The sequence below is a fragment of the Neolamprologus brichardi genome, chromosome 3 (assembly GCF_056152115.1).
Source record: "Neolamprologus brichardi isolate AB-2024 chromosome 3, ASM5615211v1, whole genome shotgun sequence".
NCBI lineage: Eukaryota > Metazoa > Chordata > Actinopteri > Cichliformes > Cichlidae > Neolamprologus > Neolamprologus brichardi.
Window position 1 is genome coordinate 34,102,694 of NC_142106.1, and position 27,061 is coordinate 34,129,754.

Consider the following 27,061-nt stretch of genomic DNA (forward strand, 5'->3'; position numbering starts at 1 on the left):
GGACCTTTCTGTGTTCTCCCCGTATCTGTCTGAGTACTCCGGCTTCTAAATTGCACACAGTGTAAATGTGAATACCTCACGATCCTTGACTGGATAAGAGCCTTGGATTGGATAGTTTGGAGTGCAGGTCAACACCAGCACCTTTGGTGTGTTCTTGGTATTTGTGTGTCACGTTCTCCTAGAGAGGCTGTGCTTGGTCTTCAACATTCACAAGGCTTTCTGCCAGAACATTGAACTTTAATTATTTACCTTAGTGGTTTTAATGTAAGTGTATGCAATGTGGCTTTCCACAGAAAGAGCTGAGAGGCTAAACTGTTTCTATCATGCAATATATGTGACCATTTACCCATTTCAGCTGAAAAAACTGCCTTCGTCCTTCTGCAATGATAGCGTTTCTATCCCACATCCAACAACTTAGACAGTAGATGTTCACTAGTGGCTGCCCACCTGTCTGTACTTCATATGCCTGCAAAATGATTGTCTTTCTTGCTATCTTTCTATCTCACACACTCTCTTTATTTTGATAGGGGATCCATTTGGTTTAAATTGACTCATTTTGTCAGTGGGAATCGGAGCAGAGAATCTGAAGAGGGAGAAACAGCCAAGGCTGCTTTGATCCCTCTGACAGGCAGCGTGAAAAGTGCATTTCATAAAGGATGTTCGCCTGTGATGAGCCCGCCAGAGTGACAAATTGGGCCCCTGGTGCTTTAAATAATACACTATGTATGGCTCCAGCTGTGGCACTGTGTTCTATATTGCTAAACTGGCCAGTTAAAAGGGGTGTGCTTTGCGAGTTGAAGGCAGGGCATCGGTAGTAACTTAAATCCAGAGCAAGTTTCACTTCCGGTCTGAGCCTTTTCTTGTTCACCAGTGTGACGTGTCCAAATGTTAACGTGTCACATGCATTCACGTCTAGATTTGGAGATGCAGGGACGGAAAGCAACTTTTAAGCGATGACTAAGAAGAACCTTGTTGTCTCCCTGTGGCACTTATTGCTGAAAAGACATGTGGTGATGAAAGTTTAAAATGTGGTGTGCCACTGTTACCAACACTCCCCTCAGCTGGTGACACAAAAGCACCGGATAGAAATGCCTGGATTGACGCTTTGCTTCTTCCTCCTGAATAATTTGCTCCAACATGCAAAACCTCTAGGGAGAAGACACGGGTACTGCACACGCAGCTTTCAAGCTGTGCGTTGCGGTAATATATGTTACATTTCAAATGAGAAAAAAAAGTCAAAAAGAAAAATATCACACAGACATATGCTGTGCTGACGACAGGTGTCACTGTGCCTCATTCATCTTAACCAGTGATGTCAAACTCATTTTACATCGTGGGCCACATACAGCCCACTTTGATCTAAAGTGGGCCAGAAACTCCCTATCTCTGTCCGTCTAAAGAAGTCTAGTTACACATGGAATCCTTGAGATATCTTAATATAAGAAAAAGTAGTGCAGATTCAGTGTTTTCTACAAGATAACAAAATGTGCTGTACTTAATGAAAGAAATCTTTCAGCTCGACTCCTAAATTGTAAGAAATAAACATGTAAAATTACAAAACAAGTGGGAGGTCTTTATCAGTAAAGATAAGGTGTTAAAAATTTTAAGAATACAGTTAAAAGTCCAAAATTTCCAATAATGCTGTTCAGTGGGGCCCAATTGCTGTCTTTATAGGACCAATTGTGGCCTCCGGGCCATGTTTGGCATCTCTGATCAAAACTCTTTGCTTGCCTCTTGTATCATACAGATATTCACATGCAACAGATACAGACTGTCAACCAACCCCACCATCTCTCCTCTTCTCTGGATGCACTCCATAATGGAGGAATCATCAGCGAAAATCTGGAGGTGGTTTGACCCACAGTTGAGTCTCAAGTCAAAAGATAGATTGCGAATAAGGCAGGCGACAGCACGGTGCCTCACTGCAGAAGCAAATCCAATATATTGCTCCAGAAGGGAACAAACTGTGGCCTATCTGCGAGATAGTCTATAATCCAGGACACCTTGGCGTTATCAGGCTGTATCGCTGTGAGCTTCAGCCCGAGCAAGAGTAGCTGGAGAGTGTTTAAGGCACTCAAGAAATCAAAGCTCTCCATTCCCACTGAGCTCTTCTGTTGAAATAAGTGACTTTTTGTCAGTGCACGGTACATCTGGATATGTTTTGTACATATAAGCAGTATGCAGAAGTGGCTTATTAGGACCTTTTCACTAGATGTCTGCATAGTCTAGGATGAGGCCTTAATGCTGTCACTGAGGCTTTCGCTTTCATTCTTGAACACTCAAACACCGCGGGAGGTTTTGCACAGCAGAGGCACCCTGGTCAGACTCAAGGATACATTAAAGAGGTGCTGGAGAACCTATTTGCTGACTGGCACATCCTTTTAGCACTTTCATCAGGGGCTGCACTCTGCACAGCCATTTGTTGCAGTTTGTTTTTTAACCTTCCCAGTAGGTGTTCTGCCTGTTCTGCGGGGGAAATTCTCCAAAATCTGTCTGATCGCTTGTTTGGTTTCCCAGGTCATTAAAGTGTAAGACTATGTCTTGTACCATTACTACATTCACATATCTTTAAAAATAAAAGTCAAACTAGAGGGAAAGGATAAGTAGCCAAAACGACATACAACGAGATCCCATGGGACACAGCAACAGGTGTCCCAACCAATCAGATCATTATCACATCATTTTCTAACCTTTATTATAAAGGAGATTTTGAATCTGCTATTAGTTTAACGTGCACAGTATTCACCACCCGCTCAGAATTGCACTCACTAATAGGCTCGGCTTTCCAAAAAAAGGAAAAAAGAAAGAAAGCCAACTTTTAATCCTCCTCAAATCAGCAGAACCTGGTCAGCTCTGTTTCCCCTCAGAGTTTTTTAGGTAGAACACAGAAGTCCATCATGTTTTCAGGACCTGCTGAAACACCGAAAACAAATCCCTCTGGGAAACACAGGCCCCAGATAATTTGCCTTTCCTGCCCCGGAGTGGAGCTCACTTTGCCTGTTTAGGAGCCTACATGGTGAAAAACTGAAAGCCTGTCCCTTTAGGTCAGCATAATTACACCCTCCACATTTCCACCACTAGCTTTCCATTAAGGTGGTGACTCACCATGCCCGGCTCACTCTGGCCTAGAATGTGCTAGCAGCTGAGAGCTAATTACCACACGCAGGATGACAAGAATGGTAGATAGTAGGTGTTATTTGGCTGACTCACAAGCTAACTAGCTCGCCTGCTGCTGCTAACTACTTATTACAAGTGGAGCCTTTGTTTTAGACATTTCATGCGGAGATTACTTATCTGGGCTTTTTTTTTTCTTTCGGTCTTTTGTTATTTCAAATAGGGTCGTTTATTTTTTTAAAATAAAGATGACGCATGAACACAAGCTGAGATATGTGGGTCACACCGAATCTTTCTAGCAAACGGGATGAATAATTCTGATGCAGATTTGCTGCTGACGTGCACGCGTCCTCGCCACGTGGTAAGATATTGTACTTTCTCTTAAAGAACGTGCGCTGAACATGAAATATGTTCTTTTTAAACCGTATCAGATAACTATATAGATTTTTTTTCTCTCAAATGTCCCCATCTTCTGAGCAGCAGCCTGCTTATAGTGTGTAGCTCTTTCTCCATGTGGACCTACAGTACGTCCATGAAATCCTATGACTTAGATGTTTTTTTTTAATAGTACAGTCACTAAAAAAAAGCACAAATCACAGAGTTTTCTTTTTTCTTCTTCTCTTTTTTTATTTTAGGGAGGATTTAATTGAAATTGTATTTTGACAAATAACCATTTAATGGTGTAAAACAGGCTATTGTGTGAGTGTGTCTGGGAGTGTGCGATAAGAGTAACAGTGGAGGGGAAGCAATGACACTTCTTTTTCTAAAGACTGGAGAGAGAGAGAGAGAGAGAGAGAAGGGGCGGCTGGGATGGAGTGTGTGTGTGTTAGTGAGAGAGGGGATAATTTATAGGAATAGTAAACAATAAAAAAACTGAAGGAAAACACACATTTTTAACTGATTTAAACCCTCGCTAACACTCTCGCAGCTGCCTAGCGAGCTCTTGCCATTTTGTACACCGATGTGCGTTCTTGTGTCCGCCCTGTTAGGTGACGTAGCACGCTCGTCTTCTCATTTTAGGCATAACCCGAAACGCTTCTGTGAAGTTTGCTACGGCGGAAAAGAAATCGCCAGCGCCTGTGTGAGCACGCTGCCGTGTTGTTTTTTTATCGGTTGCTAGCATGTGCTGCATGTGTTCACCATAGCAGAGCGGCTAATTCTAATCCTCACACGGGGCTTCCAGAGTGTTCTGTGTGAGCTCAGAGTAGCATGCTGGGGAAAATGGTGGTAATACTTTATTATATATTGTAATTGGGTGTTTTTCAAGCGGAAACAAACTGCGTATAAGAATGTGTTGAGTCGCAGCTTGTAAAGGTGATTATAACTGCTACAATGCTAATATGAAGCCCGATGAGAAAATCGCCTTGTTGTAAGATTCTGGGTGTGCTGGGCGTAGCTTGGAAGCTTTTTTGAGTTGTTTCAGTAGACTTCAGTGTGTGTGTGTGTGTGTGTGTGTGTGTGTGTGTGTGTGTGTGTGTGTGTGTGTGTGTGTGTGTGTGTGTGTAAATGGCAGGAAGCCAGCATCATCAGTCTTATTAGGAGCGTGGATGAGTCACTCGCCTCCTCTCCTCGCCACATCATCTTGCAGTCGCTCTCCTTATAGATAGTTGGGTCAGAAGTGCACAGATGACACAGTTTGTTGTGTCTACATTTATGTATGTGGCTTTTACCTGAGAGAGAGAATATGCTCCCAGCCAAACATGACAACCACCTGCTGTACAAAGAGATTTCGCCTGCGCTCGTATGTGCACTTGCACACAAGTCTGCGTGCTCGCAAGATGAATGAGGGAGCGTGACAGGCTGGGACGCTTTATTTATGGGGGTCTTTGGCTTTGAGTGCTGAGTGTTCAAATGGGCCGAGAGAGGCAGAGACCCAGGGAGGGAGGACATGTGCAGAGGGTAGGAGGAGAGCACGAGGCTGCATTTGATAATTGGCTGAGAGATCGTCACCAGAATGAAATTATGCTAGTTAATCTCTCCTGAATTAATTACCTCAGGAGCAAGCCACAGTACATTCATTATTGCGGAAAGAGTATTGACCCTGCTGAAAGAGAAAAGCAGTCCATATCATACCCATAATGCCTACTTGCGGCATTATTGTAGTGCTTGTTAGCGTATAGACTGCAGGCTCCAAACATGAAATGGAAATGAAAGCGGTGATATCTTCTACCTGTCTATACGGTGACCCAGAAAAAGATCCTCCCATAAGTCCTCGATGGCTTTGTGTGTATATCTTTTCAAATGTTTACAACATTGTTAACCACAGAGGTTAGGTATCTAGGGAAATGAGGAAAAGGGAGGCCACAGCTCACTGCGAAACCCGATCAGAGCTTTATGCTCATGTCTGAATGTTTTCTCTCCCCTCTTACTGTCAAGTTTTCCTCCAGCTTGTCTTGCACCTCTCAAGGCAAGGTTTTGGTGATGGTGAGGCAGGGGGCGATCCAGAATATTCCTTTAGTTGCCCTTCCCAGGTAGTAAATACTTCAAGAGGGACAGGGAAGTGCAGAATACACCTGCTGCCACATTCAACAGCTTTCCTCCGACCAGCCTACGAGCAGCACAGCTAAGGCAGAAAGATGTCGGTTATGAAGAAAAAGGGCACATGTGGGTCAAGTAGGCTCAGGAAGAGTGCCTGATTTGCATAAAAGTACTAATAACACTACTAATAACACTAATAGTCATTTGTAGAACGGTAATTACAGGATGGGAAATTTGTTATTTTATGCTCTTTCAATCCAAGCGGCCTCCCACTTGCAAGATTTTAACTGGGGGTTTAGATGCCACTGAGAGGGGCGAGAAAAAAAAACAAAAAGAAGTATTCGCTGTTGATGTTAATGCCGTCAATTAATGCTGCTGCCGCCGGCGGCGCACACCACGTCTCGGGTTCTCAAAGGTCATTACTCCCCAGGACTTCCCTTTTTGTTCTCGTTTTCCCCTGCGCCGCTGCTTATCTTCCATCCCTCCTTAATTGTCTGGCAAACATCTCAGCAAGAGAAAGACAAATATCGCTTTTTCCTGTGGATATTGTTCTGTCTGAACTCGCCGTCGCCGCGTTAATAATTTAGCACCTATTCCTTTTTCTCGCCGCTCCTCTCTCCCAGGAACATTTCCTCCCTCACCTTATTTTCTCCTTTTAGACCCTTCTCCCTCTTTCTTCTCTTTCTTTCTTTCTTTCCTTCTTTTTTTTTTGCTCTCCATTTCCTCCCTTTTACCCCCCAACCTCCTTCTCTAACCCACCTTTGGTTGGATCATATCTGCAGCTAGGGCTGTCTACTCATCTGCCTTTGATGCTGAGGACCTCTCAGCTTCAAGGCAGTGCCACAGGGGCCCTGCAAAAAAAAAAAGTGAGACCGCCAAACACGGAGAGACTCGCTCTGTGCCATAATTAGTCGGCAAGTTTTCAGCTAATTAAACGGGACCCTATTAGAGGCGCGAACGAGTAGAAAGAGGGAAACAAGAAAGACGACTGCTGAGCAACTGTGGGGGGAACGCTAGCTCTTTGGTGTTGTTGGGTTTTTTTTATGCTTGATCCCTAACTCGGGCTCATTTGTTCCACTTTTTTTGTCTCCTCGTACCCCTTCACACTTGTCCCCCCTTTTTTTTTTTTTTGCATTTTTCCTCACAGACACCAGAGCGTTTCCAAAAGCTGCTCCAACAACACCCGGCAACGTACGTCGTCACTGTGCGCCGTGATTGCAAAAATAGAAAAGTCGATACAGGGAGGGCCTTTCACCAGGGCTGCAGGGCAATCACATGTCCGTTTCTAGGCTAGACTCTGCTCTCACACACAGACACCTTCTTCAAGGCCCCGAAATCTTTCTCTTATCTCTCGTCTTAATCGAGAAATTGAAATCATGTGGACGGGCGTTTGGGAGGTCACAGCCTTCTTTTTTTTGCCTTCTTAATAAAGGAGAGTGAGACAGAAGCACATTAGATTGAGTTAGAAGAGAGGTGAGTGGCGCCTCGCATCTGGCTGCACACAGGACCTCATTGTTTAGAGGAATAATCCGAAGCTTGAAACAGGCTAAATTAAGGCTTTGGATTGATGAGTTAATGTGCGCTTGCTAGAGCAGACATGGAGTGGCATACCAGGAACTATTTACACTAGACCACATATTCTGTTTTATTCTTCTGGCCTTTCTTTATCCTCCTGCGATCTCCCCCCTTTCCTGTCTTTGCTAATGTCCTCAATTCTTCCTCATCTCCCCCTTGTCTCCCCTACTCTCTTCTCCTCTGAACTGCTCTCTTTGGCAGTGTGTTTGGCCTGTGACGGCCCAGAGGCAGCCATGCTGTCTTCTCCAGTCAGTCTGCTGTTTTTCCTTCTCCCATGCCCCGACCCTGCTATACTCAGCACACACACACACACACAAACACACACTCTCTATCACTCTCCTTTATTCTCTTTCTGCCTGTCCTTCGCTCTCTACATCATCCCTGTCTGCGTCTTCTCCCTCATGCCCTTCGCCTCCTTTTTCCGCTCCGACCCCTATCTGCTATCCAGCCAAGTGCAATGTCTGTCAAAGACACAGAGTAGACACACATACAAAGAGAAAAAGAAGAAAAAAATGCATGCAGGCGCATCGTCTCTATTTTATTTCCTCATTTTCCCTCCATCCCTTGCTTTGGCTTTTTGGGTTGAATCTGCTGGCCAGAAATGAGAAAGCCTCAGAGAGTGTTGCAGAAAAAAAAGTGACCATCACATGAACTCGCTGACACGCTGTAGTAAAAACACGCAATACGCTACTCTGACACAAACAAAACAGAACAAATTTTAATCTGTAAAGTGTGTGCAAATGCCCGGACAGTCTGGCACTCTGTTTTTTTTCTCTTTTTTTCTTTTTTTTTTACTACCACTGCAACATCTTAGCAAGCGCTAAAGACACCGCGTCAAATCGCTACTGTACCCAAGCAGCATAGGCTCTTTGAAATACTCAAAGTGTAAGCTAGTCAGCTGATAGGGGTGGCTGACTAAAGAAAAGCCGCAGCTCGACAATTGGTGCAGCCGCTGGCCCACTTTCAGCCTGCTTCTTTTTTCCTGCACAGCTGAAGGAGGTCTTCTTTTTTATACCCCTTAAAAATGAGCGCACAGCATGGGGCGCTGACATCTCAGAGCGTTGCTTGTACGGAGGCATCTCGGCACTTTTGTTCCTCTTCTGGCTCTTGTCAATCCCCGAGTCATTATCGGCACTCCTCCCTTCATCCTTCAGAAGCCTCCTTTTGAGCGAATGTAAGTCGTGGCCATTATTAGCAGACCAGCCTCCACTCGGCTGAAAGTTCTTGTCTTCCAGCCATGTAGAGAGTGGGCATCCACACTAGTTTTCTAGCTCTGGATCCCTATATAAAAAAGCAACAACAATAAAATAAAAGGTCTGAGCCCTAGGGATGTGACCCAGGATGGAGAGGCCTCCTTGTTTGGCTCTCAGTGTCGCAGTAGGCTTTTTTAACACGCCAGATCTGACCCACTTGCATTGTGTCGTATGGTGGTCAGCAAGCGTGGGTGCGGAGGACGTTTGCGAATATTGTAGCAAAAAGCCAGCGACTCTGCTGTGTGGGCTCAAGGGCTTTTCCTTTGAAGATAGTCTATACGACCTCATTTCTGAATTGGCTCTTGAAAGGGCCCCGTGTGTGTGTATGGAAAGCAGCACAGCGCGTCCTCTCCATTGAAACAAACTGCCAATAATTACACTATTTTATTTTTCAGCTTTCATTGTTCAGATTTACATCCTTAAGATTTCGAGTGAGTAGGATTCGAGCGGCCCAGCGTGGGCTCATAAGTGGGAAAATGAAGGAATAATGTTTCTTTCTCTTCTTGGTAAGATAAACAATCAACGTGATGCTAGATTTCATTTAGCACTGCCTCAGCCAGCAGGTGGAGGAACTACTCTCAGCTGAACCCGGCTCCGGCGCACTTATTTGTCCAAAGCTAAAGGACAGATGGATTTAAATGGTTTCATATTGATGGTCCAACCTCTGGGGGAGGTCACGCTCGTGAAGGGAGAAAGAGAGAAGAAGAAGGGGGAAAAAAAGTATTTTTGCTTTGATATAGCAGCCCAATTCATTAGCTCAGTCGGAAATGTCTTCATTTTTAGCAAGCCTGCAGAGTCAATGGACCATAGCTAGAAAATCAGCCTCCTTTCAGCGTGCACAACACACTGAGCGCCGGCTAACTACCTACCTCAGCATCTCACTGCGCAGGGCGGCAGAGACAGTGCTGCCGAAGGTTGACTGCTTACCCATGAGAGCTGGAGGTAGCGAGCGGTCTTCCCTGCCCTGCTGTTTTTTGTTTTTTTTTGTGGAGTAGTTTGCTTGAATGTGAGTGAGGTGAGAATCCAGTTGGATGAGCATTCAGGAGCAGGGCCACGAAACGGGCCCCGAGAGAGCTGCTGTGCATTGTGGGTAGCTTAATGGCTCAATCCTATGTGTAAATGAGCGAGACAATCAGTACTTGGTGTCCACTTATCTCCTTGATAGCTGTGAGGCAGGGAAAAGGAAGGAAGGAAGGAAGGAAGAAAACACGGTGCCGATCTGAAGCAAAGGTTATCATTTGCATCACACATCAGCCGCCATGTTAATTGTGATTGCGCTCGCATCTATTTCACTTATTTTCCACGCCATTCTTCTAATTTCTTTAGCTGTTTACAAGTCATTAGGCGCGAATACTTGTATTGTGAGCCCTCAGACATGGAAAAATAACCCAAAGATTTTCTTATTGCCGAGCGGCGCTTACGCCCCTGAGGCTTTGTCTATATATTGACTAGCATTACACAGTTGACGCCGACATGAAAACAGACCGCAAACAGATTTTTAACAAAGATAAGCTTCCGAATGGCACTCTTGAAGTCCTATCAGATGTTTTGCTGTGAGGCAAATTTCATAGTGGAACAAGTGATTTGTTTGAGGAGCCGAAAACCAAATCAGCAGGACTTTAGAAGACCCTCATTTCTGTGTTATCTGTCTCCCCTTTCTTTGCTGTCCTTGTCTCGGCTGCATTCTGTCCTCAGTCATGTGTCTGCTCTGCATAAAACTTTTTTGTGCCGCTGTCAGCGTGTCTTTTAGTTACAGTTTGAAGGCTGCTCAAGGTTTCTCTTGCAGTACATATAATATATATATATATATATAAAATGCGTGACATAAAGGCATAACGATTGATTTCAAATTTTTTTTGTCTTTTACAGGAGAAAAAGAGCATTAAAAGTAAGCCATGGTCCAAACTCTTTTATTTTTCATTTCTGTTGCTGTCTTTCTTAAAGGTAAAGGCATGCTTGGCTTGGTTTGCACTCACCTTCGCTTTTGCTTGATTTTTGGGTTTCCATACTTTCCATCAGGTCATGAATAAAAAGACATTAACACAGCATCTCTATAACACCAGCACTTGTGTTACCTTTGGCACTGTGTAGCGTCTAAGCATTCGGGATCCTCCTTTTCTTCCTTCCTTACGGTTTTGGTCTCATATTGAACCAATTCATTAGCTCTGCTTTGCATTTGGGTTAATATATTTCACAGAGTCTGACAGTAGCTATTGACAGAAGGATATCTGTCCAACCTGTTGTCCTGATTTAGCACTGTAAGCACATAATTTGCTTTCTACAATAATGCAGTAGACGTGGTTAATCTGAGGCCAGCGCCCTGCTAGGCAATTTGTTAAGACTCCTATTACGGAATTTAAGAGGATATCAGAGTGCTTGAGCCACGCAAAGCTATTAAGCTACTTAGATCAGAGCATGATTGCCGTCTGCCAATCACCAAAATAAGAAAACAGGCTCTTGTCGGTGCTCTCTTCTCCCAAAAATCCTCAGCCGCACGATTATTAGAGACACACACAAGCACACTCCCACACGGAGCAGGCTTAATTTTGTATCTTTAAACACAGCAAAAGTGTAAACTGACCTCTTCTATCTTCATCGCTGGTCCCCTCTCCTCCCTTCCCCTCTCCTCCCTTCCCCTCTCAGCACAAGCGCGTTTTGAAGCATGACATTATTTCAACTCTGATTCACGCCACAGTTTTTTTTTTTTGTTGTTTGGGGCTGTTGTCGTACCAGTGGAGTCTTCTCTGTTTTTTTGGTTTTACTTTTTTCTGTCATGTGGTATGGGTTCTGCATGAAAACGAGAACAACCTCTCTCCGTAAAAGCCTTATTGGACTCACTAGGGATGAAAAATTGGAACTCAGATTAGCAATGGAAGTGGGTGCCTGGCAACCATCGTGACCAGTTTCTATTGTTTTCTACCTTCTTCATTAACATTCAGATGCGTTGATGACCTCATTAGGGAAAAGTTACAGATTCACGCATCGACTGAAGGAATTCATGACAGCCCAATCATGTAACACATACCACAAACAAACACTTAGTGGTAGGAGAGTGTGTCATTACCATCGTTAGTTTTATCATTAAATAGCCCACTTTAGCAAAACAAGCAGCGTCACTTACTTTTGGTTTTCTCTTCTGCTTCTTCTAGACTCCCGGCCCTTGCCTGACGTAGCCATGACTGGCAAGTGCACCCGGGAATGTGACGAGTATGGCCACTCGGACTCCTGCTGGATGCCTGTGCGCACGTCGCCCGAGCGACGGCCATCCAAGTCAACCACCACCCCCCAACAACCAAAGCTTTCTACTTTCATGAGCGGCAACGGCAGCAGCAGCAGCAGCGCCGAGCAGCCCGGCAGCCAAGAGACCCTCGCCATGGCCGCCATGGCCAACGGAGACCCCACCGCTGCTCACATGATGGGTGACCGCAATCGCAACCTGCTCAACAAGAAGATGGCCTCCTCCTCCTCCTCCTATGAGGCCTTCGGCTCGCCTCCCTATGGCTCGCCAGGAGCCGGGGAAGAGGTGCTGGGCCACCCCACCGAGGAGATCCCCCTTGCACCTACTGGGGAGTACAAGCCCACAACATGTGGTACTCTGACGCGACGGGAGGTGTATCTGTGAGCTGGAACAGCTCCTCGTGTGTCACAACGTGTGGCAGTCAAACACAACAATAAGCATAGCTGCTTACCCACCACCATTACAGCTTTAGAAGCTTTTAGCCACACTTTCTCCAAAGACTTTTTTGTGACAGCTTCTTAATGAAAAATCCCTGTGGATATATAAACATAGTCACCGTTTTTTTAAAGTGCTAATTCTGGCCATTAACTGGACGAAAGGAGGAGGAGGAAGAACTGCTGAGGGCACTGATTCAACTCTCTCTGAGGTTGTTCTACTGGCGAGTCGGGCTCTTAGGACACAGTCTGCTGCCTGACAGTCAGTCTGTACAGTAATCAGCTCATTTTACATATACAGTGCATGCATGCATTAACCCCTGTTCTCATTAAGGGCCCCATTCCCTGAAGTTGACGCTATACAAAAGAGCCCACGTCGGTTTTTTTCTGTTTGTGTTTTTTCTAGAAACAAAGCTGTATATGTAGACTATTTTGACTTTACAGTGTGTCTGGATATGCCCTTTTTTTAAAAAAAATTTCAAAGAACAGTGTCTGGACATGATGTTTTGTGGCTGAAGTAATATACTGGACAAATTCATGGTCTCATGGTGTAACACGGACCACGGATTCTGTCATCTTTACTGTTTGTGATAAACGTTGCAGACCAAAAGTCAACCGTTTTCGAATCTTATAAGGAGGGGAAAGACTAAGCTTTAAATACTCGTTCCTCTCCCGATGTGGGAATTCGTGGATGGAAATGGGAGCCAATGCAGTTTGCTGCAGTAACCCCCATGGTTTGACTACAACCCTACTGATAGACTGACAAACTTTCAATGACTGACTCTAAACTACCAGTGTGCACGCTCTCTACAGGAGTCACTCATTGTACATAAACATCAGCTCATAGCAACAGCGCTAACCGCTCTCATTCCCTTTTGTCTCGCTACCTTTCCTCAGTCTCTCGTTCTTTGTCTTTGATTGGCGAGATTGAGACCCGAACCTTCCTAATAAATGCAAGATCTTACAGCCATCGTCTACAACCGCATTGGCTAGAGCAGCATGTGTGTCCACAATTGTACATTTCAGATCACCTTAGTGGGATGCTAGTATTTATACCAAGTTGTGATACTTACCCTGTTTTTCTCAAACACACACATGCAGACACACACATACAGAAAAGGCAGATTCATTTAACTGAGGCCGGTGGCACTGCTATACTGACTCACTGAAAATCCTGGGTAAGCACAGTGTGTGGCATGAGATTAAAATTGTCAAGGTTCAATGGAAACTGTATGTGTGTACGGGCCAGATATGCAGTATATAGTGTGTTTGTATAGGCCACTGTAGATGTACACCAATAATAGGCTGGAGGGAGGGGGGAAGCATACATATGGCCTAGTTGGTCCTAAAAACAGCTGCAAGTACAGCTTTTTCTAAAAACGGTTATTTTCTTTTTTGTTGTTGTTGTTGTTGTGTGATAGGACTGAGCAATAAATATCATAATGCACATGTGACCAACAAGCATCAACTTCTCTTTCTCTTCTTCTCAAGCCTTCGAGGTGACATTAACCCACAAGTGGCTGTCTAAGACCTGTTCCACAAGTAGTACATGCCGCTTCCCTTAGTACACGGCGAAGGCTCTTTGGGCATGAATGTAAGAATCAGCTCAATGGAGAACAATCAAAACACAACTTCTGAATGAGCAGATTCCTGAAGGGTTTTGGATTACAGGCTGAAAAATTTGGTGTCACGGTTAAAACCAAAAGCTTCGTAAGTAATACGAAGCATTCCCTTTTTTCTTTCTTTTTTTTATAACACGCAGACACAAAACAGAGAGAACTTTGCTCTAAGTACACGAAGAACTAATCTTTTTTTTAAAAATGAAGGTTTGAGTTTGAATGATAAGAATGTGATGTCTCAACAAAACATCCATTACACCCACAGAGCTGATGCTTTATGACCAGTTAAACAGACACATAACAATGTTGAGATGTTGTGCCTCCCTGTCTCCAGTGACTTTTTTTTTTCTTTGCAGCTACAGAGGTGCAAAATCTCATGACTGTAATAAAGCAAAAGATGCAATGGAACTTTTTGTATGTTAGCAAAACCCCTTTGGTTTGACCGGAGATGCTTTTTCTTGCATTTCCGGTAATCTATAGTCTGTAAGTACTACTCGTTGTTTGAAAGAAAGTGCTCCTATACTTATCAACTGTATACATAAATACTTACTTTTTACTGCACGTTTAATGGGAACTTACTTCACTTGCTGAGAAGGAAGAAGAAAAAAAACTGTAAAACAAAATGTACAAAAAAAATGTTATCCCTGTAAACACAGAAATTCATCATTTTTGCTTTTGTTATACCTAAAAACACGAGTTACGTAGGACAACTTAGTACATCAATTTGGACTATGCTGTTGATTTTTTTTACCCCCTCCATACATTTTTCATGCTTAATTTTCATTATTGTTTCACCTCGTGCTACAACAAAAACCCATATCTTTTATATGTTTTCTTTTTCATCAACTTTATACCTTAAGCTTTTGATTGCTTTTTTTAAAAAAATACTCCTTTTTTATTTGATTTTTTTTAACTCACAGATATTGTTTCACAATAACAGTCAAAAGCCGTGAAAATGATCATCAGTAAACTATGTGTTTTTTCTTTACCTGGTGCCACTTTGTATATTTAGAGTGCTTCTGAAAAAAAAGAAAAAAAAAGGGAAAAAAAAGAAACATACAAAAAAAAAAAAACTAGAGTGAATGCAAATATGCAATTGTGCCTTTTTATACCAATCGGTATGATTAAATGTTGGTTTGGAATGGTGCATAAACAATTACGTTGACATGCAACACAAAAATAGATGGGGTGGCATTTAAGGACTGAAATACATTTGCATATCTTAGATGAAATCCCATGATGTCAAAGGCTTGTTGAAGGACGACCAGTCAAATGTCAGTGAGCCTGTAGGTCTAATAGTCAAATGGCTATTGCTCTTTGGGTTCAATTACCTTGTTGAAATATCCATTCCTAGCTTAGTGCATTACCGAATGAGTGCGGGTACATTCAAAAGTTGCTTGTTGGTAGAAATAATAACGATATAATGGATTTTTTTGTCGTGTTCCACTCATGTACATGTGTGACATCCGAGGTCAAGTAACCTTCTTTGTGCATGAAACAAGCTCTAGGACTGATTTTAGAAGCTTAGCAGGATAGAGAGCAGGAAAAAGAAATTAAAAAAAAAATGCTTGGAGACATTTGACTGCTCAGAGTTGAGGGAGCCTACAGATAAAAATGCTAATGTGACGGTTTACTAGGAGTGGAAGTGTGGAGGGAAAAAGCTGCAAGGTAGAGTGGCTGACAGAACACACACCTCAGGATGTGCCATGCAACACAACACTCGTACAGATAGATTTACAGTGTATGCATATCAGCAGATGATGAAACCCTGTCCTACAACTAAGCACGGTACAGGGTTTGCTATGGTGTTGCAAGGTGATGCCTTGCATTTCGAGATCAGATGAAATGAAAACAAAGTCTCTGTAGAGCAAGTGTCTGAAAAAGAAGCAGAAATGAAAGCAGAAGCTCAGTCAACACCATATAATCTTTGAGTGGTGATAGACTGTTTTTATTTGGGGTAGTGGTACAAAAATCTGGACAATAGCAGGTGGGATTTATGTTGAAATTTTCTTTGTTGCTACCTGAGGTATGTGTTCAGTCTGTGCTCTGTTCTATACGTATAGCATTCACAATGTGTAATGAGATTTGTAATATTAACCATTACTATTTGTCCTGCGACTTGGATGTTGATATAGAAATCAAGGAACAAATTTATCATCGTTTAATATGAGTCACTATGCACGCAGCTTAGCTGAACATGGCAAAGTGTATTGAACGCAAGTCCACTTCTATTTATGAGATATTTTACATAATTTAATTTGCTTTTGTACAGGTTTGTGTAAATAAATTGCTTGTCATTTTTGTCTCTGCAGAAATTAAAATATAACATGGTAAAACAACACCTGTCTTCGAAGAGTTTTTAATTCCATTTTTTTATGTGTATGTTTAAAAAAAATTTAAAACTTTGATCATTTAATTGCTAATTCTACAATTACTATTTTTTGTCCAATGCTAGATGAATTAGCTATTGCTAATGTGTTAGCAAACTGTTGCACATACATACACAGTAACAGTGGCAGTGTCTAATAATCTGTCTATACTAAATATCTTACAGTTTTGTTTTGCTTTTCTAAACTTACATTTTTAGTGTTGACCATGAGGTAAGCAAATTACTTATCAGAACTTATCTTTTTTTTTAAAACAAAACGTTTATTTCTGTATTTATTGTGGCGAAAAATGAAATTAGTCAACACGACATCCAAAACATTAACATGACTAAATCCACAGCGCTCAAGCTTATTGCAGAATAAGGTAATGATTCTTTGTTAGTTTGACTCTGTTTGCAACACTTACATTACACATTTGATCCAGTTGTAACAAAATTCATGCAGCTTTAATTTATGAGAACATTTTAAATGGATTACAAAATAGTTTTGAGGATTGCTCTATTAAATATTCTAAACATGATCTTGTAAATTTGCATCCTCCAAAGAAGAATAACATTAATTTGTCAAATTGAGTTTGGAAGCTTTGTCTGTTATTCTTTTCCATATGGTATTAAAAATGCGATTTAAAAAAAGGAAATATAACAAGCTTTGCAACTCTTCTTATTATAATTACACTTTCTATGTTTGATCAATTCGTAATTAATTATACTTTGCTTTATAAAGAACCTTTAAAAGTTCACGTGACTGAATAGGATAAAATTAACATCTTTTCACATCTTTGAAATTGAGCATTTTCACATTGATATTTTTTCTGCACAATAATGTCAGGTCCTTTTTCATTTTTCACAGGTAAAATATTGCTGAATTTCCAGCCATGAAAAACATTTTTGTCCTTGTCTAACAATAGAATCTGCAATCAAAGTCTGCAGTGCAAACAGTTTCAAAGCAATTCAATGAATGATTCATTTTACACAAGTGTATATATATTTTTATTGTAATGTTTCACATTTTAATTTTTCTCGGTAGCTTTAACTGATTACTATTACTGTTATTTTATAATCCAATTACATAACTTTATCTCATTAACATGAACTAGTCATCACTGTGGATAGTAGTATATATAGTTTAGTATAGGTTTCCAATCTTGCCTTTGTGTCTAGGTTGATATATGAGGCGATTACAGTCTAGGTAATTAGAGATCCATTCTAATCCTTTCCCTACGCTCTGATTAACAGCCTGCTGCAGCCTCTCCTACACACTCAAACTGCTAATGGCATCTTTATATAGAACTACAATGCAGTGTTCAATAACGTGGAGAAAGTTTTCCCCCCCTTTAGCTGTCATAGAGACATAAGAGAACATACAATGAAAACATGACTGTAGAGTTGTGTCGTATCATTCCTGGAAATATTGGACAGGAGAAAAACATAGTTCTTCCACAAAGCCGAGGAGTTTTGTTTATGTGCGACAATTATCTTTTTCTCCATGTTTGTCTTCAAAAGATGCCACTTCTAAGAAATACTAGGATTCAGTCATGTTGATATGCAAATTGTCTCACTCATTTTCTTGTTCTCTCTGACAAAAAAATTTAAATTTGAATTGCCTTGCATGGGATGAACAGCGGGTAGTATTAATTTTTCTGTTGAGACAGGGGGAAATTAAGACAAATTAGAATGAAACTGAATGTAATTAATGTTTAGGCAATGCATACCAATGAATTGTTTTGAGATGTATTTTTAATGAATAAAACAGTGACTGAATATTATGAATACTATAAATAAGAACAAGAGACATTGTGCAAAAATGCCTGACATCACTGGATGGCAGGAGACAGCAGATATACAGTCAAATGTGAAACAGATTATCTCATTGTTGGTGTTAAATTTGCATATCTAGATAGATAGATAGTTTGAACATGAAAATCTTGGAAATATTACTACTGGGTGTAAGTGCCAAATGGATACTTAATTTACATCAGAAATCCACATGAAACTGAGATTTGCAACTTTTAATACTTTTAGTGCTGAAGTCATGCGCTAGAGCTGCTACCTTTGAAATCGTTCTATCAAAGTCTTGATTTGCAAAGCTTTGAAACTAATGGTGCAATCACCATGATGGACCAATACAGAGCAGCAGCCAAATTCTGACATAAAAAAGATCTGTCCTAACCTGACCATTATTTGGGTTGGCTGTGGCTCAGGAGGGCACGTACTAATCTTGAGGGTGGTGGTTTGATCCCTGTCTGCTCCAGTCTGCTTGCCAAATATCCTTGGTTAAGATACCAACCCCACCCAAGTTGCTCTCTGATACATTCATCTGAGTTTCAATGTTAGACAGAAAGCACTTATGTAGAAAAGCTTAGAAAAAATGCTTGTATGAATGGGTGAATGAGGCAAGTTATATAAAGGGCTTTGAGTGCTCAGCTGGAATTGAAAAGCACTACATAAGAACCAGCCCGTTTACCATTTACCTCCATTCACTGCTTGAATCAGAAATTAGTACTTGAATTCCATTGTCAAAGCATATTAAAGGGGTAAGTAAATTTCAAGTGTTTGTTTACTTGCTGTGCTCATTTTACAAATTTCAAAAATGACATGGCAGAGATGATGGAAAAGATGGACGACACGTGGACAGATCCCTACAAAGCAGGGGACAGAATGTAGAAGTGTGTCAAAACATTATGTTAAGCATTATGCTACAGTAATTTGGGGCCTTTAAAGATTTGTTTAAACTATTCTTTTCCAGGGTGTATATTGTACATCTTCCATTTTTGTTGACATTTTATTCTGCTTAATCCACACAGGGTCAAAAGTATACGTACAGGCCGCCTAATACTTGGTTAAATATCCATTAGGAAGTTGTACATGGGCCACTCAGCACTTTTGGTGCCCATCAACAAGATTCTGGCATAATTCTGGCTTGATATTTAACTACTCTTCTTGGCAGAATTGGTAGAGTTGTTCAATTAAGTTTATTGGTTTCCAGGCACAAAGCCGGCTTTTAAGCATAGTTCATAAATTTTCATGGCCATTCCAGAAGCTTAATGTTAGTCTGATATATCCATTCCAAAACCAGTTTGGATGTATAGATCACTGTCCTGTTGTGTCCAAATTTTTGGACACAGCCGGGTAGTTGTTGATTTTAGGTGAAATTCAAGAAATTGGAGGTAAACCTATTTTATTATTCTATCCACTTATTGCAATGTACCAGGATCAGAGGCAGCAAAACAACCCCAGATCATGACGCTACCACCACCAGGCTTTGCTGTTGGTACAGTGTTCTTAGGTTTGAAACCCCCAACTTTACTCTTCTGAAGATAACATTTGAAATTGTGGCCAAATAGCTCAATCTTTGTCTCATCTAACCATAAAACCTGCCTCCAGAATCGATTAAAACTGGTTTCACTGTATACAATGATACTGGTGTTCCAGCAGTTTACAGTTCATGGCAGGCCTTGAGCCTTCTTGGATCCTGGGATTCCTGAATATGCTAACTAACTTCTTCTCATCTAAGGGTGACCATTTCAGTCTTCTTCCAGACCTTGGTAAAGTGTTGACACATCAAAAAAAAAGTGTAAAGTGAGCTGATGATCCTGTGGACTAAGCTTAAAGGCCAGGAATCTGTGTAGATTAGAGAGAATCCAAAATAAAATCCAACTTTTGCATTTCTTTTATTAAGATGTTTGCAGTCTAATCATTCTATCCTGGATATAGGACAGTACCAAGAAATCAAAAATACCATGACTTTCATGCCCATAATGACTGTATTTAATATTTTTATTTCTGTAAAGTTGTACAAAGACACATGGATTTGAACTTCAGTGACCAAAGCTCTGTACTACTTATTCTATCTATTATTTCAGGGTCTTTACCCTCGGCCAAGGACGAGGCCAAAACACAAGATTGAAAATATTGCTCAGATAACAAAAGCACATTCATATTTACTTACTTCAAAACAAAAATCTACAGTCTTTCTAATTGGGATGTACAGTATAGGCTGTCTTTGTGATTATATTACAAAGCAGAGCACTGCAATAGCTTCACAAGCATCTGATTATTTTTTCGTTGCAACAACAAAACATCCATATGCATACAAATTTGCCAATAAGTCTGGAAATACAGTGACCTCCGACAGGCTTCACTGGGCGTGCACAAGGCCTCACTAAGCCGCAGGTGAGGCCTCGATAGTAATCGGGCATTCGCCTGAATTGAAGGTCCACACTGCAGCGGTGTCGTGTTCAACCAGCCTATGAGGACAGATAGTGTGGAACCAGCAGGCAGATAAAACTACAGGCACCGGAGGATAAGAAAGGGTACGTCCTTAGCATACTGCAGGGCAAAAGAATAATAAAGAGAATATATGGTAAAAGACACTATTCCCCACACTCAAATATGTAAAGCTAATTAATGAAATCATTGATCACTTCTCCAACATCAAACGTGAGGTATGCCATTTTAATAGAAATTTCAATCCCATTTACGCTCGCTGGTGCGAATTAACGACTTAAAATCACATCAGCGAGGGGAATTCAACCATAAACCTTTGAGGAAGCTATTTTATATCCACAATTTATGACTTTTTTATTGTCTTTAAATTTTATTTTTCCAGGGCAACCACGGGAAATGGCATCTAAGGAATAGCAGTTAGGGCTTTGTTAAAATGATTTCTGTTTCATATTTATTTTATGAATGCACAGAGGGATTGAGGGCAAACTTTTTTTATGTGTTGTGGATGGAACAATAAACAAGTTCATAAGGAAACTCCTGCAATAACTTTGATTTAATTGTGATCACATAAATTCTATTGCTGTTTATTTTGCTAGCGATCATATCCCTGAGGATGATGTCATTACAGTCAATTTTGTTGCTTTCACAGCAGAGATGGACACACACGCGGTAAGTGCTTAAGCCTGTGAGCACACTTAATCTGCTTGAAGTCAATGTTTTCTGAAAGAAATGTATTAATATAAGTAAATTTGTGGCCAATCACATACATTTCTATAAAGTGCAATATGGTAGGCTTATTTTTATTGCCTCAAATGTTGTTCAAGCCATAATTCAATTTAATTTTATTTATGTAGCGCATTACAACATTTGCCTCTGGGCACTTTATATTGAAGGTAAAGACCCTGCAATAATACATAGAACAATCCCAACAGTCAGACGACACCCTTTGAGCAAGCACTTGGTGACAGGGGGATGAAAAAACACTCCTTTAGCAGGAAGAAACCTCCAGCAGTCAGAACTAACTAGTTGGAGGTGATGGGAGGCAGACATGACAAAACACACACTGTGGAAGAGAGCCAGAGATTAATAATAACTAATGATTAAATCCAAAGTGCTGCATAAACACATAGTGATTGAGAAGAGGTGAGAGAAGAAGAAACATTCATTGCATCATGGGAAGTTTCTAGCATCCTTGGCCAATTGCAGTGTAACCAAGGAAGGATTCAGGGTCACCTGATCCAGATGTAACTATAAGCTTTATTAAAAGTTTTAAGCTTAATCTTAAAACCAGAGAGAGTGTCTGCCTCCCAATCCCAAACTGGGAGCTGGTTCCACAGATGAGGGACCTGAAAGCTGAAGGCTGTGCCTCCCATTCTACTTTTAAATATTATAGGAACCACAAGTAAGCCTGCAGTCTGAGACCGTGTGTGTGCGCCACAATACGTAAAGCCACAATACGTAAAGCCACAATACGTAAAGCCACAATTCACTTCCGTGAAAGATCCTTTTTCAGGTGCCTCAGGGCTTTAGCTGTAGCTGAACTATAGTACATGTTGACATTTGATTTCAAGATGCACATTCCTGTGAGTCCTGATGCACTGTATTTAGATCCGGGCACTGTGGGCGATCCTTAACATGATCTCTGGCTCAGTTTGGCACAAATGTGTATTTGCTTATTGCAGAAGTTTTAAGTCCATGTAAGTGTTTGGATCTGGACTTCCAGGGAGCAATGTCAACAAAACAGCAGAACTTGAAGCACTGTAGAGGTGCAGAGTGAGATGACCTTATTTTGATTTTTATCAGCATCTTGGAAACTCCTTTAACACTTTTACCTCAAACATTAACAGCAAACTTGGAGAAAAACAGATGCTGTAAAGATTGCATTTTCTATGAAATAATATCTTAACCTAACCACTAATAGAAGTGGTGTTTTAAATCTTGGACTCAAATGTCCATATCCTGGGTTTTGTATGCCCACTGCTATCCCCAATAAACTATAATACCTGCAGTTTATGTGTGATACTGATATATACGATGCTCTTGAAATATGTTACCTGGTAACAGAAGCTCTGGATATCAGAGCATTGAAAAAAACAAAACAGTAAGAACACTGACAGGGAGGAGGTATGACTGATATAATAGCAGTGTGTGGAGTCAAAGGAGCTTGCAAAGAAAAGCGTCTGGACTTCTTTAAGTTGTTTGAAGACGTTTCACCTCTCATCCGAGAAGCTTCTTCAGTTCTAAGCTCAAATGGTGGGGAGTCCCAGATTTAAACCTAGTGGGAGTATCCCCCCAAAGAGGGACAAAAGGACCCCCTGATGATCCTCGATTGCCTGAGCCAAGGTGTGAAACTGGGTGTGGGTCCCAATCAGCCAGAGTTTTGGGTGAGCTCATTGTGAAACCTGGCCCCACCTTATCATGCGAATTCCTGAGGTCAGATGGCCCAGGATGTGAGTGGGCATTAAGGCGTCTGGGGAGGGAACTCAAAACCAAGTCCAGACGCTTTTCTTTGCAAGCTCCTTTGACTACGATGACCTGGATGACTGAGAACCTTCACAGACACCAGTGTGTGGAGGTCTCCAGTTATCATCCGAGAGACTCCCTGTGACCTTTGCTGTCACACATTCCGCACAGTGACCTGCAGCCATGAAAGCCATTCATGTGAAGTCCCTCTACAGATATGAGGTATTGATGCAACGCGTTGTGAGGCCAAAAATAAAAAATAAAAATCTGCAGTGGAACAGGCACATGCACTCACACTCATTAATCACACATCAGTTGTTAGTTGAATGCACACAAATTTATATGTGCTAGATTTATGTGGCAGAAGCAATTTGACAAAAATCCATACAGGTCTTAGTAGTTGGAGCTGCCCAGTGATTAATGAGAACTACTTACATAACAGAAAGTGAGCGGGGAGACAGAGCTGGAGAAGGCAGAGAAATGGCAAATAGATGGAAGTATAGATGGGGGGAAAAGATTGAGAAAAAAAGGTGACTAGTTGATTGAGTATCCAACACCCGAACCCCTCCATCCAGACTTTATGCTCTAAAAATTAGGCCTTGACATAAGATGGTTGGTTTTTTTTATTGCAGCCAAAGTCTTACTAGGAAGTTGGTATAGTATATATATATTAGGGGTGCAACGATACACAAAATTCTCGGTTCGGTTCGATACTTTGGTGTCACGGTTCGATATTTTTTCGATACAAAAAAAAATGTTCATGCCTTTTTAATTTGTCATTTATTAAAATTATAAATATATATTTTAACTCAAAATTACAGTTTTTAAATTTAATGTTGCTGAAACAAAAAAAATAATAAAGAAAATAAATCTGATTGAGAAATCACTCATCTTTGGAAAAGAGAGTTTATTACAGAGAAATGGCTCTTTCCAAAATGACTCGGGTAAAGTTTGTAGCATGCGTGCTTGTTGTTTTTGTCTGCTTCCACTTGTCTTTGCACTAGGATGATGTCGGCGTAAATGTGCAGTCATATTCATTTTGTTCCCACTAGTGCTGTCAGTGTTAATCTCGTTGAAATGACGTTAACGCCACAACACGGCAAATCTCCGTTAACGAGCTACCGCGGATCGCCCCGTGCGTGGGACTGGACGGCCAACACGTTAACAAGCTAACTGCGCTAACGCACTAGTTCCCACCAATGTAATTGAGCATTGCTGGCACATCCAACATACTGTTTTACTTTAGTCCATGACGCGCTTACCTTCAGGGTCATACGTCACATGAAAACCAAAATAGTTCCAAACGCCAGATCTGAATGAGGGTGGGGGAAGTTCAGTTTGCCATGTTGCAAGGAGAGCTTAACTTCTGTCTCGCTAGCTTGCCCTGCTTTCCTTCTGACGATGCTGTCTGTGTTGAGCGCTCAGTGGATCTGCGCTCGACAGTGCAGCCTAGGCGGAGTAGTTGAACGCAGATTCACTGAGCGCTCAACACAGACAGCATCGTCAGAAGGAAAGTTGATAAAATAAATCAAAAATTTTGTATTGTTCGATACATATGCATACCGAACCGAAAGCACTGTATCGAACGGTTCAATATCGATACGAGTATCGTTGCACCCCTAATATATATATATATATATATATATATATATATATATATATATATATATATATATATATATATATATATATATATATATATATATTCTGAAGTCATTCTAAAGTCAAGTTTACCAGCCACACACAGGCCCGTTTACTGGCAGACCTGTTGAATGGAAGCTGTCTGACCAAGTAAAGTACACTAGAAAATCTTTAAAAGCAGCACATCATTCCACCATCTAATGAAACTCTAGACCTGGAGAGAAACAAGTCACTGATATCTATCAGTCCTGAAAGGGTTACAAAGCCATTTCCAGTGAACCTCAAGCAGCAAACAACAGGAATAGCTCAGTAGGTAGAGTGGTGGCCTCGTGATCGGAAGGTTGGAGGTTCGAATCCGCTAAACAACTACCCTGAGGTACCACTGAGCAAGGTACCGTCCCTACACACTGCTCCCCACAGCTTCACTGAGTGAATGGGTTAAATGCAGAGAGGAATTTCCCCACAGGGATCAATAAAGTATACATAACTATTATTACTCTTCTAGATACTCTAAACCCACCAATGTACATTTTCAAATTCCTTTAATTTTAATTATGTTCATATTGTCTATTTTGTAAAATGTTCAGATTGTCTATTCTTATATAATTCACTTAATGTACAGAAATCACCTGCTTGGTGCATACATGCTACTACAACACATTCACCTAATATATATATATATATATATATATATATATATTATATATATAATGTGTTCCCCCCCCACACAAGTCAAGGACCATGTCAGGTTTCATTTCACTGTGTGTTACACTTAAGAAATCAGGAAGGCAGCAAATACCTTCGTTTGGATAAAAAAACAGAACATGAGTTTGACCTTTAGTCAAAGAGCATAAAAAATTGCAAACATACAATACTCACACTCTGGGGAAAGGCCACTATGTAGAAATGTTCATTTATGGCAGACTTTGTGAAGTCTATATGAATCATGGGGAGATATTATACAAAATTAGCCTTGATGATAACGCATACAGCTTACACTTTGGCAGCAGGAATCATATCACATGTTTCTTGTCTAGAATTTTACGGGTTGCCATTGCACACAGTGCTGCAGACTCTCAAATTAAAACACTTAACTTCTGCCACCACAGTTAGCCTCTGCTGAAGTCTAACAAAAAAGCAAAGTGCCCCGGAAGATATGAACACTTGAACCTGCCGTCAAACCGGTGACATGAAATCCGCAGCTGTTCTTGTTCTTTAACTTTTTGTTTTGATTTCCCTTCTTCTTCCTTTTATTTTTTTCCCCAATTCCCTGTCTGCAGGCTTCTTGTGTATTCCCTTCACATGCTCTAATTTTTGCATTAACAGAAGCCAGAGGGAAGGAATTGGTGAGAAAGAAAAAGGAAGAGGAAAAGAGAGAGAGGCGCGTGGATGGAGAGCTGGATTTTCTTCTTGCCTCATGCTGTTAGCATGCACAGGGCACCAGCCATGAAAATGCAATGGATTTCTTTTTCTAAGAGAATGATCTTAGTGATCTCATTATTTCCCATGTGGACAAATGTATAATGGAGCAGTTGTATGTGCAGGGCCAGAGCGCACACATGTGAGAGTGCCCTGCTTATGCGCCTAAAGAGCCCTCTAGCTCAAGAATGAACCCAGTCTTAAGTGTTTCTGCTGTCTGTCTTTCTGTTTAACTCCTTTGTCTCTCTTAGTCACCCTTTGAGGCCAAATCACGAATATTGCAGTTGACTCAGGAGTGATTTTATTGACCTTACAGTATGAGTGTAGGTGTGTGTATGTCTGTCTGCATGTGAGTGTGAATGCCTGACTCACCCTGTGGCTCGAGGCCAGAGTGCAGCACAGCTATATTCCATTTTGACACTTTGATAGACACCAAGCCATTTCCATCCCACTGTGCCCTGCTAGCTCTGTCACTCTGCTGCACTTCTCATTACTGTTAAACTAAAAGAAATGACTGGGTAGGTAAAAGGATTGTCAAAATGCGAAGCATAGAAAGAGAGCTGTTTGTAAAAGTCATAAACCACACTCTATGCCTTTTATTGTTATTATTATTAGTTAGCTGTGTGCGAACATCAACAATGCACCAAATAACCTTCCAGTAAAAGAAACATAAATCACTCTCCCCATTAGAGCCATTTACTATAGTAACTGTTGTGGAGTTGTCAATTTGAATAGGATCCAGTGACACAGGCATAGAAAAGTGGTTGGCAACCTCCTGGCAACCACTGGTTTGTGCAGCACTGTACATATCTTTGCGACTAATTTCAGCAACTCCTGCAGCAACTATCTAATCAAGCGGAAGATGCACATTTTAGCAAGTGATTAATTAACGAACCATATTTGTGAGCAGTTTCACCTAGCAACAGCCAGCAACTTCCCTAGTGACGAGAGTTTGTCAGGGTGTTGCTGACTGGTGACTGATGGAATATGTTGGAGCAGTAATTTATTTATGCGATCAGGAGGTAGTTTTAAAAAAGTGTCCAAGCAGCACCTGAACCAGGAGTGGCTGCAGGACAATATACGCACTTATTTTCCCATACACATTTCGATTACATTGAGTTGACTTTCCACCCGATTCCAAGTGGAGAAAGCAATGTGTTTAAATCCCTGTTTTTCCTCTTCAGTCTGGGCTTCAGGGACAGATGGAGGAAATA

At 41.2% G+C, this 27,061-nt stretch overlaps 1 protein-coding gene across 6 annotated transcripts in view; it reads left to right on the forward strand.

Moving 5' to 3' along the window:
- The window catches only part of pcdh7b (protocadherin 7b), a 117,996-nt gene extending 101,950 nt beyond the window's left edge, over positions 1–16,046 (forward strand). For 3 of the 6 annotated variants that reach the window (XM_006801715.2, XM_006801716.2, XM_035912487.2), the window contains one exon: positions 11,570–16,046. In XM_006801715.2, the coding sequence (XP_006801778.1) occupies positions 11,570–12,042 (473 nt within the window). In that variant the 3' untranslated portion in view covers positions 12,043–16,046. Of the gene's footprint in view, positions 1–10,289; positions 10,309–11,569 lie in introns of all 6 variants that reach the window. The other 3 variants (XM_087837045.1, XM_006801718.2, XM_006801719.3) reach the window with 3 other exon arrangements.
- The last annotated feature ends 11,015 nt before the right edge of the window (positions 16,047–27,061 follow it).